Genomic DNA, 15,110 nt, shown 5'->3' on the forward strand with positions numbered 1-15,110 from the left:
AAGGCTGTTAAAGGCGACGCGCACTGGCCGGCTGTCTGACAACTTCGAGTAGATATCAGGCCACCTTAAAACCCCGTTATGCCAGACAGACGCTGCGAGTGGTTCACTGGCTTCTGATTCTTTTAAGGTGGACCGCAGGAGATGCGCTGGACGTGTGGTTGATACTCAGAAGCGTCTGGGAAGGTGAGGGTTAATTCCCACGCACTACACTTCAGCATGGTCTGCACCTACCACACGCATTTGTGTTGTGGGTCAAATGTGTGCTTGAGTATTTACTTTAACTTTGTATTGCTCATTGGGAAAACAAGAGGAGAGGGTACATCTTCTCATGGAGAGATTTTCTTACTCAAGAGGCCCCCGCTGATTCACACTGTCCTGTAACAGAAGGCAGTTTTATTATTTTAACCTAGAAACCCAGAGCTGAAATAATAAGTCTACTCTACAAGAATGGGAATAACTGATCTTTAGGATATATTTATACATTTGCTAGTATTCAATTATATATCGTAGTAAACTCAGTATAATCAGGTTGATTGGGAAATAGTTTTCTTATATTCTTATATAAATGTTTTATTTTTCAACTATTTATTGTACATATTTCTTCAACAATACTTACAAGTACAGTTTTACAGGTCTCCTATGATTGAGTGATACATTTACTTTGTAAACTTTGTGTTTTAATACCTTGAAATACAATCTGAAACGTACAGTAAGCTACATTATAATGACTAAAACACCACTGCAGTCAAAAATAAAAAAACAATAGTTCATTGTTTCTGAGTTTGAGTACTGGCTGGGAGTCTCCTCTGTTCAACTCAACTATCATTTAGGAACATTAGTGCAGTTTCTTCTCTGTCTGGATAATGTGACATTTCTCTCACAAGCTCGCACTTTGGTTGTTTGCTCACTAATTATCTCCTGCACACAATCTTTTAGAAACATTTGCAATTTTTATCAAATAGCATTGAAGCTACTTTATTGTCTCTGCAGGAAAGTGGTTTATTTGCTGTCTTATCTGTATTTATTCTGTTTTAGAATCACGCTTACATTCACACACTCCCACAAGAGGAAAATGTGTTTTGGAGTTAAATCCACAACTATGTGCAATAGCAGCTATCACAGGCAACATGATACAACTGAGATAGGTTGACTAGTTGTGTTCCTTGAGAACCACAGCGCTGCTTGGTTAACTATCAACTATCATACCAGGGTTAACCACCCCAGGACTAGGACAATGCAGGTCTTGCTCAGATTTTAAAGCTAGATTTTAACACAGAGCCCATATGCAAGAATGAGCCAGTAAGATTTATTTTGTCTTGTATTAAATCTTTTGCGTTAAACATTTTTATTCTGGTTATTAAAAAGCATATAAAAAGGAGGTGAGTGTGCACCTCATAATTAACACATAAAAGCATTTTCCCCAAGTATTATTTTATTTCTTTTGAAAAGCACGCATGCACCCCACTTAAAAAATATTGGCAGTGACCCACTACCTTCGTAAGAAAGTCATTATTGGCATTTGAGAGCATCTCCTTTGTGTAACGGCAGCATAGAGTCAGTATGAAAAGTGTGATGTCCTTGTTGACCAATAATCAATAAACGTTGCATACAGTCAACAAAGGACACAAAAGTCTAAGTGAATGCTACTGCAGGAGATATAAATAAAACCAAGAGGTCTCTAAATGGATAAGCTCGAGACTGATTAAACTGTTACAGCAGTAATTTTGTAGGGTGCAATTAACTTATTAAGAAATCACAGCTGACAATCAAGATATGAAACTACACTTTACAATTCCAGTGGAATAAATGGAAAAATAAGCACCACAGTATCTGATTTAAACCAAGCTCTTGCTGATGTTACACTTTAAGTGATGCAAACAATGTGGACATGTGTGAGTGGGCCCCAGGGAAGCAGGAAGTGCGCCTTGATCTCATTCAATTAGATCTTCCCTGGGTCTTCCTTAAGGGTGACGGTTCTGTTGAAGATGAGCTGTTGTGAAAGAAAGATTAATTCTCGTATTAGGTAGGTGCAGCACATAATTTATCAAATTGTCTAAAATCAGAGGCTTTTTTCAATTAGCATTTGTATTAAACAGTGGTGTTGTTGTTTTGTGTTACTGTACCTTGTCTGCGGTGCTGTCGGGATCCAGGGAGAAGTAGCCAACTCTCTCAAACTGGAATTTGTCAAAAACTTTTGCTCCCTTGACTGAGGTATCCACTAAGGCACTGCTGATCACCTGAAGTGAATTCTAAATCACAAAAAGAAGAATCAAAGTTACAAATCACATCTTCTTATAATGTCAACAGGTCTTCTGTCACAGGGATGCTCAGGTACTCACGGGGTTGATGTCACTCAGGAAGCCATTGGGCACTTCAGATGGATCCTCTGGATGTTTGTGCTGGAACCTACAAAGAGGTTTTGGTTGAGTGAGTTTTCAACGTGGAATGCTAGTTGCGAATGACTGTGGTTGTTTGTGACTTACAGTCTTTCGTAAAGGCGCACTTCACACTTGACCGGCTGGCTGACCCAGTGGATGAAGGCTTTTGGTTTCTCTGCAGTATCAGAACTACAGCAGCTTACTTCCAGTTCGACCACTTTACCCTGAGCATCCTGAGGAAGAGAGTGGAACAAAAAGGTACACAAAGAACCTGAGATAAAGTACTGCACAAAGAGAGAAGTCTGTTTCTGCTAGTGAAAAAGTAAAATATTATGAGTAACTTTTCTTCGTGTTTAATTTGAAATGGTGGACCTGGGCTTCTACCCATAAGTGAAGGCTTTTACAGGGGGAAGCAAACTCTGCTGAGGTGTAAACCAAAAGAATACAAGACCCAGACACACAGACAGATTCCTTAAGTAAGAATTAAACAACACAAGAGATTTTGAAATAAGCCTTGAAACTGGTATTGGCATGCACAGAGATAGATAAACAATTTGACAGGTAAATCTCACCTTGATGACCTTCTGCACAGATATGACATACCCAGCATGCCTCAGGCCCACAGGCTGTTCCGGTGTCAGACGCTTGTAGCCCTTCTCCATCACCTGCACACAAAACAGAGACAGTCATCATGTACAATCCTGGACTCTGACATATAATGTAAGAATATAATTTTTTTTCTCTCACCTCTCTGAAGTCACTCTGTTCAATGAAGATTGTGCGTGTGAATGGAACCGTGTGGCTGCCCTGAGCCTCATTGGCAGGGAAGTCTGGTACCCGTACTTGTGACTGACAGAGAAGAGGATGACAACAGAAAGATTAATTGATCATGATGGTAAATATTATATCAAACAATGTCTGTGCATTTGGAAGTCAAGTACAAACCAGTGAGTTCTCGGGGAGGTTAATTATGGTGACTTTGAGCGGTTCCAGCACAGCCATGGCTCGAGGCGCTGTGTCATTAAGCACATCCCTCACACATGACTCCAGTAGGTGGGGCTCTGTTGTCGTCTGGGAAACTGTGACTCCGACCTGCAAAAGGATTTGACACCTTATTCTACAACAGCATCAACCTCTTGCACCTAATTAGAAGATCAACCATCCATCCATTCGTCCTCCTATCCATTCTGCATACCCGTGCACAAAAGTTGTTAATCGCCTCTGGTGGAAAACCTCTTCTTCTCAGCGCAGTCAAAGTGAAGAGACGGGGATCGTCCCAGTCTCTGCAATGAGAAAGGATCTTCTACAGTTAACAGGCCTTATGAAGCCTAAAGAATGACACGCCACAGTGAGAGGTACATGGGATTGGATTTGGATTCCCTCATAATATTTGACTTATCTTTCTTCTATAGGAGATTGTTTTAAACATGAAATATTAAACATTTCAGTGCGTAAAGCAGTCATAGAAAATAGCTGCTTAATATTTTGCAACTGCTATATAAAAGGAAGTGGTATCACTGCAGGAAAGCGTGGTGAGCCGAACTTTTTTTGTTGTTGTATGTTTTCTACCCAGCTACATCTGTGATGCATTTTAATGAAACCTTGATTACTTAGTCAATTCAGGGTATCTGGTGATACAGAATTTTTAACCCATACTAGTGCTCTATTTGATCATTATATTTTTAAATGCGTTAACAACACTGATTTATGTAGCACTAAAAATATTCTCTGCAGCCTGCTGTGACGTTAACATTTGACTAATGTGTATATTGTAATGCCATGAATAAATGAAAATCCATTTAATAAGGCCAGTATCAATATGCTGTTGTGCTACTACTATACTAAACACTCTTCTGAGTGAACAAATGTGCTTGTTCTATTTGGTAATAGTATGTTATGTACTACATATTATTTAAAATAAATAACAGCATGGAAATAAATAATAAATAAAAAAAATATTTATTTTACCTGACAATGCCACTCTCTACCAGTTTAATGATTTTTCTCTTAGACACAACAGTATATGTGAGGTTTAAGCGTCCATATTCCCACTGAACAGGGCAGTACACGTCCAGGGCATTACATAGCCAGTAATAAGACGAACGCCTGCGGGACAATCACAAAATAAAGAAGAAAAAACAAACAAAAGCGTTAACAATGCTATCACACTGCATGCCATTAATAAATTGTAAATAAAGCAGGTCAAAAAAGTATACCTGGCCTGAAACTCTTTGGTACACAGCGAGTGTGTGATATTTTCTATGGAGTCGCACAGACAGTGAGTGTAGTCGTAAGTGGGGTAGATGCACCTTCAGAAAGGAAAAAAAGGGCCAAGTGTAAATTGAACGACTGTTGCAGGACAAGTGCTTTATTTGATTGAAATTATGTATGTAAAAAAATAGTAGGTTTATACCATTCATCTCCTGTGCAATGATGTGGTGTGTATTTGATTCGGTACGCCACTGGATCCATCTTCCCATCCTCCATGACCATCTTCATCCTGAGCGTAGCCTCTCCCTCAGCAAACAGGCCTTTCTTCATCCTCTCAAACAACACCAGTGACTCTTCAATAGGTCGGTCTCTCCATGGTGATGGAGGAGCATTATGGCCCTTCAGTTCCTCCCCTTTCTGATGGCACACATACGCATGACCCCTGATGGGAGATAAAAGAATGGAGCATCATTTTTTAGCTTGTGCACATTTACCAACACGTCACATGCCCAATTCACAACTCACCTGCGAATAAGGTCCACAGCGAGATCGTAGAGTTGCTGAAAGTTGTCTGATGCATGCGTGACTGCATAGGGTTTGTAGCCTGTGCAACACAGTACTGATGATGAGGAACTGTCTTCATAAATGTATCTGACAAACTTTTATCAGGTAAAAGCTGTGTAATTTAAATTTACCAAGCCACTCCACCATGTCCTTGATGGCAGTGAAGTATTTTTCCTCCTCCTTCTCAGGATTTGTGTCGTCATACCTCAAGAAGCAAATTCCATTGTTTGCCTACAAGAACAACCAAAATTACAGAACACACCTACAAAAGGGAGAATTAAACACCTTGTGAAAGATGATAAAACAAGTCATACCTTTGCATAACCAAAGTTGAAGTTAATAGCTTTGGCATGGCCGATGTGAAGGATACCGTTGGGTTCAGGAGGAAAACGAGTACGTATCTAAAAGGAATAAAGAAATGGGAAGGAGGAGAAGATAAACACGATCATTTTAAATTAACATAGAGCTAAAACTCTAACTGATTTCAAATACATACCTGTCCACCAGTGATTTCCAGGTGCTTTTTAAGTAAGGCCATTGTGTTTGGTGTGACCACGTAGCCCTCAGTTGTATAGTTCTCTCCTGCATAGTGGAAAGCAGTAAGTTTAACTCTTTAGACCACTCTAGTGGTGAAGCATGATGAAAGAGAGTAACAAACTGCTTCTAATTGTTCAGGTGGTTCTGTCTTACCTGGTTTATGGAACTTCAGTGACTCTCCTCTGAGTTGCTCCATTAAAGATTTAAGTTCCCCGGTCGCGACTTCTCCTAAACAACCAACACACACACACACACACAATTAAGAAGATAAACCAAAAAACACACACACACCTCTATACACAACACCTGACACAAACATGTAGATTCACTCTTTTTGCTGTCTCCTGCTTACCATTCACTGCCACATCTTCCTTCTTCACCTTCACCTCATTCTCTGCAACTTTAGCTTTCTGGAGCTGCAAGAAGATTGCATATTAACATATTTCCTACCAAATTTTCAAACTATTACTTTAACTTGAACTGCCTTACCTTAGGTTTCTTCTCCAGGTCAGCCTCTGTCTTGGGTCCTAAGAGGTGCAGGACCTGTATGACAAGTCAGAGTTAGGTAAAGCACACAATGGGTACAACCTAACAACAAACCAAGATTAATCGATAATGACAGACATTATTAATAAAATTCTCTTTTTCCAACGTACCTGCATGTCCACCTCATTTTTGATGACCTTGCCATCGGCCCATTTAAGGGCAGAACGTGCCTCTCCTTAAACACACATGAAAGCTCAGTGAGATGTGTTCTTGTTTTACACTTTAATAGTTTCAGAAATACTTAGTTCAGTGTGAGCTCCTACCCATTAGCAGTCCCATATTGAAGCGGTACCTCTCCTTTAACAGCTGTTCCTTATGCTTCTTGATCACAGACTCCACCTTTACAACAATCCACTGTCACTGAATGCACTGCACGCAGTAAAGCTCATGTAATGACATAGTTCTGCCCAGATGAGGCTCATGCACTTACTGCATCTTCAATCTGCTCCGGTGTTATGACCAAGCCCACTCCACATGCTTCGTCAAACTCTTTCTGGTTGATGGGGTCCTGAGGATGACTCTTAACAAAGTCCAGTGCAGCTAAACAAAAAGAAGGAGTTTATTGAGGAGGCAGGTAGGTTGTCATTTTATCTTTCATCTAGAATATATTTTACAGTAGATCAATTCCAGTTATTTCTTTTGCTTCTAAACTTAGATACAATCCTCCTCCCCAAGCATAATTTGCTTTAGGCCGGCTGAATGCTAAAAATAGTTTTCTTGTATTTGTTTTAAATTGTGATCACTTTAAAACATTTCCCATTAATTAATGTCCCTACAATGTAAGTGATCACACAGTTTTGACGACTCATTGCTATGATCAGCTAGGCTGCAAGAGAAATTACCTGTGAGCTGCAGCTCTGTGCAGATTTTGCGCTGAGCTATGCTGTCTGAAAGGAAAGCCAGGCGCTTGGTGTCTTTAAGGCGAGATGCCATATTGTACAGCAGTACACCCATGGCTTTGTCCACTCCTGATACCCCATGGACATGCTGGGCCTGACGAAACCAGTTAGAAAAGAAAGAAAATCTCATTCAAACTGTGTGCGTTTGTGTCAAAGGATGATGAGCTGTGTTGAAGTTAAAACAGACAGGATGGACTAGTACAATCAACGTTATCTTTATCTTGGTGGTCTGCACAAAAAGAGCTGGATAAATCTCTAAATGGGCTCTGGATCAAAAAGCTCAGTTGCGCCCTTGCTGACATGTGCCTGACACTTTCATTAGTTTTCAAGGCCCCCAGAAACCAAACAGTACAAAACACTGAAATTATAAATTAACCGATGAGATTACTGTCAGTTATGTCATTGTGGTAACTGATTTATTATTAACACTCTTCACTGGATACAAATAGTCAAACAGGAATACTTTGTGTCTTGCTCAGGTTTTGCGTTTCTGGCAGCTGATCAAACCGTTTGAAAATGTTTGTCTGGGGTTTGATCTAAATTTAAATGAGCAAATCTGGAATTTATGGGGCCTGGACAGCTGCTTTGTTTGTAATCCAGCCTTGGTGTTAAAATACATGTAAATATTTAACCACACCAGCTATTCAAAGCTGTATTATTTAACTCTCTATATGAATAAAGAGAAAACCTTTAATAACTAAGAACAGAAGAACGAATGTGAAGTGAATGTCTGTCATATTTCACATCTGTACCTGCACACAGTTTCCTGCATAATTTCCTCACATCGGTCTTTGGGTCGTAACATTACCTGAGTAATTGCGTCCTTCAGGGCAGAACTCAGCGCTTCATTTTTCAGCGTTTCTTTCGCTTTTTGTTCACTGAGCCCAATAGAAGTAAAAAGTGTCAAAGTATCCGCCATTTTCCCACCGTACTCGCCGGCTAAACCGAAGCCACACAGACACGACACCGCCGAGCACGATTTCTATCGGGAAGGGGCATGGAACCGACTTCCTGTAAGTGTCACGATAAAGAAATGACATACACAAATATTAACCAATAGGGCACCGAGGGCTGCGATGGCATTGGCCAATCACGTGATAACTTGCTTAAAAGTTACCGCCTACTACGATTTAGAGAACCAATCAGGGTTTGTGTTGACATCAGTCGGGAGAGGCTATTGGAATCTGGGTGATGTTGCATCAGATTGACTTTGCAGTAATTTGGGGTAAAATACATAATTACTGATATGAAACTATAACTAGTTCATATTTATATCTGATATAATTTTGAATTTCAAGTACGCCGACGTTGCAATCTTTGCATTTTTTTCCTAAATATGTGCCGCCTTGCAACGCTGTGTAAGGTTTTTGTTGTCCATCTCAATCAAAGCTAGCACAACAACTCCGTGAAAGTTATAGTTGTAGCTTTTCCTGAAATTAATTGGGATGAGTCTGAAGGGACTTGTTCTTAGTTCTTATTAAAACCTTCCACACAACCAGCAAGGTAGCTGCTAGAATCAAAGCAGCTATGGCCAAACATGCGGTTCTGTCATCGCAGGCAAAATTGTGGAGATCCCTGTCTTGCCCAAAGTCCGAGCTGCGTCTGGATCTCACTCTTGCCTGTGGTCAGACTTTCCGGTAGGTTGGCTGTCACACAATCTGTCATCAACAAGAGAGCTGTAGAGCATACTTTAGATAATATCCTGTCTTTGCATAATGGTATATTTCAATCCACAGTTGGAGAGAAACTGCAGAAAACCATTGGAGTGGAGTGATGGGAGGACGAGTGTGGACTCTGACACAGACAGACGACACTCTGTGGTACTATGTTTATAAAAACCAAGACAGACAGGAAGGAAGTGACAGGAAGAGGAGAGCTAGTGTTTCTCTTCAGAAAGAAAACCATTCTGAAAAGAGATTCAAAGGGGCTCTGAAGAAGGAAGACGAGTCAGTGGCCGTGACAGTACAAGACACTGAAAGAAGAGAAGAAGAGCTGCTGAGAGATTACTTCCAGCTGAACATCAAGTTGGCTGATCTGTATTCAGAATGGGGAGCAGCAGACCCCCACTTCAAGCGCATTGCTGACATCTTCACAGGTCAGCGCATGTGTGTTTGTCACATCCTTATTACAGAATAAGTAATGACAGCAAATATGAATTTTATGCTTTAAATCTAGTTTGATCCTGTCTCAGGTGTGCGAATGCTGCGCCAGGACCCCACTGAATGCCTCTTCTCCTTCATTTGCACGTCCAACAACCACATCTCTCGCATCCAGGGGATGGTGGAGAGACTGTGTCAGGCTCTGGGAACCCCACTGTGCCAGCTGGATCAAACGTCTTATTACGACTTTCCTTCCTTGGCTCTGCTTTCAGGTGCTATAGTTTTTCCCTACACTGTTTTTTCTTACAATCTAGTCAAGACAATTTGAATTTCTTGTGTAAGTTGTGTGTCTACTGAGTTAACAGTTATGTTGCAGAATACAGAGAAGTGTCCTCACTATTAGTTCATGTTACCAATGATTCAGTGGTGTAAATGCAAATTTCACTATTGCTATTGTACAACAGTGGATTCTTCAATCTTGTTATAAGCTTGTTTTGTGTGATGTGATACTTAGGTTTCATGAAATGAAACAAGATAAAGTTATAGTGTGGTTATAACAAGATTCTTGTTATAATAAACTTAGGAAATTGTGTTATATGAAATTAGTTGCTAATAAGTTACTATAAATGGAGAATTGTGTTAACATTTACTAATATTTTGACAGACCAGCCTTTTGTATCTTTCATAACCAATGAAGTGCATATGAAATGCACCACATTGTCAACCACATAATCCTTTCATGTTATTGCCATCGCATGTTTTCCATGTTGTAATTGGCAGACAGCAGCGTAGAGGCACGTCTCAGGGATCTGGGTTTTGGATACAGGGCTCGGTTTTTGCAGCAAAGTGCGAATCAAATTCAAGACACCTATGGGCTCCAGTGGCTTGAAGGTCTACGCAGCGTTCCGTATTTGCAGGCCCGCGATGCTCTGCGTACTCTCCCTGGTGTGGGCACCAAGGTACAGCAATCTCACATACATTATACATTTACATTTAGACATTGCAGAGGCTTTTATCAAAAGTGAGAGTCATACACACACACACACACAGGAGCAACTTGGGGTTCAGTGTCTTCTTCAGAGACATGACATTTGGATGGAAGCTCTTCCAGTTGATGGAGAACTTGCTCTACCTTCTGACCCACAGGCACCCTGTGTAGTTTTTCAGAAATGTACTGAACACATGGAAAGATAATGTAATAATGTTGTCCTTTAGGTGGCAGACTGTGTGTGCCTGATGTCCCTGGATAAGGCAGAGGCTGTGCCCATAGACACACATGTGTGGCAGATTGCTAAGCGTGACTACAAATATGTTGCTGGCAGCGGGCAAAAGAGCATCACAGATAAACTTCACCGGGATCTTGGTTCGTATTCATGCACCTCATCAGTGTCCAGTGAGTGTAAACATAATAATTTAACAATTGTTCTCTGTGATCTTAAATGTGATGCTTTTTTTCTATGCAGGTGATTTTTTCAGAAAACTCTGGGGTCCTTATGCTGGTTGGGCACAGTCGGTGAGTTTTACCAATTACCATTTAACATTCAGTATGTTTCATGTTTTACACTCTCCCTTTCTGCTACAATCACAGAGTCTCTTCCTCTTTTAGGTGTTGTTCTGTTCCGACCTCAAGAAATTCCAAAAGTTAAAACAAGTGCCACATCTGAAACAGCTAAAGAAGGAGGAAGAGAATGAGGATGAAATGTGCAGTAGCTTGCAACATAATAAACGAAGACATAGCATACAAAACAACAAGAAACAAGCACATCAGAAGAAAGTAAAAATGTGTGTAGAGAATGATTCAGATTAAACACATATTTTTACACAGTTATTATTAATTCAGCTTCATTTAATACCTCACTGAAATGAAATATATAGAAGAATAATTATGCAGGAACATGGTATAAATAAGAGTGCTGTAAAGATGCTTAGTGAATGTGTTTTGTGTATTTTGCTGTGACCTCTCATAATTCCTCTTCCTTATGAGTCTGATGTTATAAATGCAGCACGGTTGTGTGTTTATTTTTTTACAATAAAGACAAAATGCATAACGTGATGTTTTCTCATGTATGTATTTTGGGGAAATTATAACACTTTCACTACAGAAGTATCTTCAAGCACAGTCATGACTCTTACTCCTGATAAATGTCCCCAGAAGTGGCCCCCAGGTGGCAGTATATATATATTGGGATGCTTAAACATCACAGTGGATTTGCATTTGCCTTTCCTGAAATTTAGGGACAAATTGCACTTTTTTTCTTCCATGAATGCTTTCTTTAAACCCCCCTGGTTATTGTTACACCATGTACTAACACGGCTTGGCGTGTATACATATCTGAATAGGTCACAGAAAACTAAACAGTGTTTTCTCCTGAATCAAGGTGCAGGAGTATCTCTGTCTGTTGGATCACAAAAAGCTGTGTGGTTCGGTTGCTGTGAAATGCTATGGTGTCTGTATGTTTATCTATAGACATTAGTTGACTGTGTCAGCTGGTCTTTTTATAGCAGGGACTGCAGTTATCTGCTGTCACTGCTTGGGGCTAGTGTGACTGTCTCTGATGACAGCATAGACATGTCTCTTGTGATGTTTGACCTATTACTGTCCCTTTGCTGCAGTGACTGAGCAATATTTTAGATTGTTTAAAATACCAAAAGAAAATTTATTCTAAAAAGTGTTGGGGACTACCGGGGCTCGTGCCATTTTTTGAGTGGCATTCTCTGATGTTTGGGCATTTGTGAGCAGGTGCATCATGCATGTACAGTAATTGTAACATCTCTTTGCGTGTTCATATGTGCATGTCTTACATCCACACACGTGTTTCATTTGTAGAAGAGTGCAGCCATGCGAGTTAAATATGTGAGTCAGCTTTCATCCCCACTCCAGTTGAGCTGGATAGAAGCAAGGGCCCAGCTTTAGGGCCTCTTTAGAGTCACGCAGAAGAAGAAAATACTAAAAATAGAGCTGAGAGACAAGGAAAATAATAAAATAGGTGAAAGTGCGCCGGAGGTTGGGACATGAATTTTAAATAAAGGCTATCTCTGTGCACACGACTCAAACAAACCAACAGCGGCCTGAGCATTATATAAGAGATGGGTCTCAGCTTGTGTAATGCCTTTAGGATTTGTTTAGTTCAAAGGACATCTCCCAGTGCGCCTCCTTTCTCTAAGAGGGCATTAGTATTTCGTACAGGCACCAGGGGGTGCCACTTCTGAATTCCCAGCACAGTGGAAAGGTCTCTTTCCAGATGTGCAGCAGCCAGATTGTATGTGTTGTATTGTATTTGCATCTGGGTGGCAGCACGTGAGAGGTGTTTTGTGTTTGTTGAGTTAGAGAGATGTGCGGGACCTAGTTGGAAAACACACAGCCTAATACACACTGAGATAAAAAAATGACAACTACGACAGTATAAATGGAACATACGACAATATGCTCTGGTAATATACTGTACATGGTTAAAACAAGTCTTATTAGTAGTAATACTACATAGTATACTACATTGATTACTTTTTTAATTAACTATACAATGGATCTATATACACTTTGCAAACAGAATGTAAAAGTAAGGATATAAGTTAAAAGAACAAGGAAAACTCAGATATGTTTATTATTTGACAGTGTAAATCTCACACAGTTCACAATTTTATATTTTAGTATTTTTTTCACATAGATGTTTTGTTATTATTATTTCATTACCAAATGATTAATTTATCACATGCAGGTTGTGAGGGTGTTTCTCTCCGCCGAGATCCCAAAAATGGTCTCCCTGCACATCCACACTGTGTTTTCCACTTGAAATGATGGATGGTTGTTATTCCTGAATAGTAACAGATGTATTATATAACAGCATTTGATACAATACCTAAGATGGATAAAATTTAAAGAGAGTTGTGATGATTCACCTTAGATGTGGTGAAACCCAATGCTGTTGGAGGCAGCCGTGGGGGAGTCTGACAGACCCACATGGGGACTGTCTTTGGGGCCCGGAGATGGGGAGATTGTTCTTTGGTGTCTAGACAACCACAGGATGAGGGGAGAGAGTAAGACCGAAAGCACAGAACTGCAGAGGCATTTTAGATCTTGTCTGACTCGTGTGCATGCAGATGGATGCTAGCATATGAACATCTTGGCTGTTCTTAATGAAAGAGGCTTATATTGTGTTTGAAAATGAATACGTTCTACCATCTGATAGTTGGCTGGCTGTGATTAAGGTTCAAGGGCTTATAGATTGAGAGGAAGAAGCAGTTCCGTCTGCTCCAGTGTTGAATTTCAGAGCCTCTACCACAATCAGTGGAAATGACTAGGTGGAATGTTATTTGCCACATTGCTGGACAAAGATGGTATAGAAATGCTACCCATAGTGTGTATATATATATATACGGGTCTGGGATTCCATATGGGGTTTTAGTCTATGACAGTATCAGTGCAGCTTGGGTCTTCCTTTCTAAGAATATGTCTCTCACTTGATTTAGATCCCACTAAAAATTCCCCATATGAATTAAGAGCTGTCAGTCAAAGGTGATATACATGTGAGTTACAGGGTTGACATGCTTTAATTTTAGGAAAGTGAAAGACATGTTGCAAAGTAGCTAGTCAATGTTATTAACTGCTTGTTTATCGTACTTGATAGTGCAAAAACTGCAAATTAATAATGAGCATAAAATAATATCTAATAGTGAGAATGCTAAAAGAAATTAAAGATTTGTTTATTAGTGTTTTTCTTTTTCTTTCTAATGAATCATTTCACGACCCCTGTCTTCACTGGACTAAACCATCTAAGTATATACTGTAGCGTGGACTTGTCACCTCATTAACAATCTCATCATACACAGTAATAAATAAGCCACTGGGAATATTTTAATTTATTGCAGAACTGCTGCGTTTAACTTCAGATACTGCCAGTGCATGAAGCTGATAACACTTAAGTAGGCTACACTGGTTTTGAAAAGACTTGTAACAGAATCCTTTCATTCAGTAGTTTCCTTTTGACATTGTTATTCTTCTATTATTTTTACTCTGGGATCTGATTAATTCTTCATTGGTGGAGCATGGTAACATAGGCTATTGTACAGGATTACTTTGGCATCAGTACATATGTGGAAACCTCTTCTGAAACCTGCTGATTTGAGCACTTGAGACACTAGAAACACTAGAAAACTGGGACAGGAGGACAAAGCCGCCCCCTCACTCCTGAGATTACAACAGATTTTAAACAACAGTTATCGTGTTACAGAACAAACATAAAGGGATTTGCTCAAATATAGTAAATACTGTGCAACAGATAAGAGGTGTGCATGCACACGCAATCAAACACATGAAATGCCTACATGTGCCTATAATCTATATCACAGGACATCTCCTGCAACAAGTTGACATGAACATTGGAGGGTTTATATTTCAATATGTTGGATCGCTTATCCCAGACTATTAGTCATAATCCGTGCTCAGTAATGTGATAAACACCTTGAAGTGTTCTCACTGTTGTTGTCCAAACCTCTCACTGGATCTCCTGCTGGCTCAGTGGTAATGTAATGGCATTAAGACAATCCTCTGAGCTCCACAGGTTATTTATAGTCTTAGCTGTACAGAACAGACAATGTAATGAAAGTGACCAATAGTGAGAGTGAGCTGTTTACCTTAGGTAACCAAGTTCAGAGTGTGCTGTCTATTCTTTGTCAACTTACACCAGCATTGTTCTCAATGGGGACAGAGCTGCAGTCTCAGTAACATGTCCAAACTAGAGTGTTTGTGCAATACAGAGAGACCATCAGGTGGGGGGGTGAAGAGGAGGCACAGAGCCAAGGTGCGGCATGAGGAAACAGTATCATGTTGAGAAGAGAGGGCAGCTAGAGTTTCATGAACACTTCTGTTCCCAGCTTAT

At 40.0% G+C, this 15,110-nt stretch overlaps 2 protein-coding genes across 2 annotated transcripts; one reads left to right on the forward strand and one right to left on the reverse strand.

Moving 5' to 3' along the window:
* Positions 1-1,287: 1,287 nt before the first annotated feature.
* Positions 1,288-8,141, reverse strand: qars1 (glutaminyl-tRNA synthetase 1). Its single transcript, XM_026367019.1, has 23 exons — positions 7,944-8,141; positions 7,079-7,229; positions 6,667-6,776; positions 6,500-6,575; positions 6,347-6,411; positions 6,180-6,233; positions 6,043-6,106; positions 5,844-5,918; positions 5,650-5,735; positions 5,468-5,554; positions 5,285-5,384; positions 5,115-5,193; positions 4,792-5,031; positions 4,595-4,687; positions 4,347-4,484; positions 3,574-3,661; positions 3,324-3,470; positions 3,126-3,227; positions 2,951-3,043; positions 2,484-2,611; positions 2,340-2,406; positions 2,124-2,249; positions 1,288-1,990 (listed from the first exon to the last, which is right to left on the reverse strand). Exons 1-23 carry the CDS (start codon positions 8,052-8,054, stop codon positions 1,940-1,942), a joined length of 2,331 nt encoding a protein of 776 aa, XP_026222804.1. The 5' UTR covers positions 8,055-8,141; the 3' UTR covers positions 1,288-1,939.
* Positions 8,142-8,407: 266 nt separating this feature from the next.
* On the forward strand, positions 8,408-11,265 carry ogg1 (8-oxoguanine DNA glycosylase). The gene is made up of 7 exons (XM_026367021.1): positions 8,408-8,772; positions 8,872-9,230; positions 9,327-9,506; positions 10,015-10,193; positions 10,450-10,597; positions 10,698-10,747; positions 10,841-11,265. Exons 1-7 carry the CDS (start codon positions 8,663-8,665, stop codon positions 11,039-11,041), a joined length of 1,227 nt encoding a protein of 408 aa, XP_026222806.1. The 5' UTR covers positions 8,408-8,662; the 3' UTR covers positions 11,042-11,265.
* The last annotated feature ends 3,845 nt before the right edge of the window (positions 11,266-15,110 follow it).

This window comes from Anabas testudineus, chromosome 7 (genome assembly GCF_900324465.2).
Source record: "Anabas testudineus chromosome 7, fAnaTes1.2, whole genome shotgun sequence".
NCBI classification, from domain to species: Eukaryota; Metazoa; Chordata; class Actinopteri; order Anabantiformes; family Anabantidae; genus Anabas; species Anabas testudineus.

Excerpts from the sequence above, each read along its gene's own strand:
- qars1 (XM_026367019.1), bottom strand. The coding sequence starts at position 8,054 with ATGGCGGATACTTTGACACTTTTTACTTCTATTGGGCTCAGTGAACAA. Across the intron at positions 6,576-6,666 it reads CGGAGCAGATTGAAGATGCA|GTGGAGTCTGTGATCAAGAA; the intron begins GTAAGTGCATGA and ends ATTGTTGTAAAG. Across the intron at positions 3,471-3,573 it reads TTAACAACTTTTGTGCACGG|GTCGGAGTCACAGTTTCCCA; the intron begins GTATGCAGAATG and ends ATCCTTTTGCAG.
- ogg1 (XM_026367021.1), top strand. The coding sequence starts at position 8,663 with ATGGCCAAACATGCGGTTCTGTCATCGCAGGCAAAATTGTGGAGATCC. Across the intron at positions 10,194-10,449 it reads TCCCTGGTGTGGGCACCAAG|GTGGCAGACTGTGTGTGCCT; the intron begins GTACAGCAATCT and ends GTTGTCCTTTAG. Across the intron at positions 10,748-10,840 it reads ATGCTGGTTGGGCACAGTCG|GTGTTGTTCTGTTCCGACCT; the intron begins GTGAGTTTTACC and ends TTCCTCTTTTAG.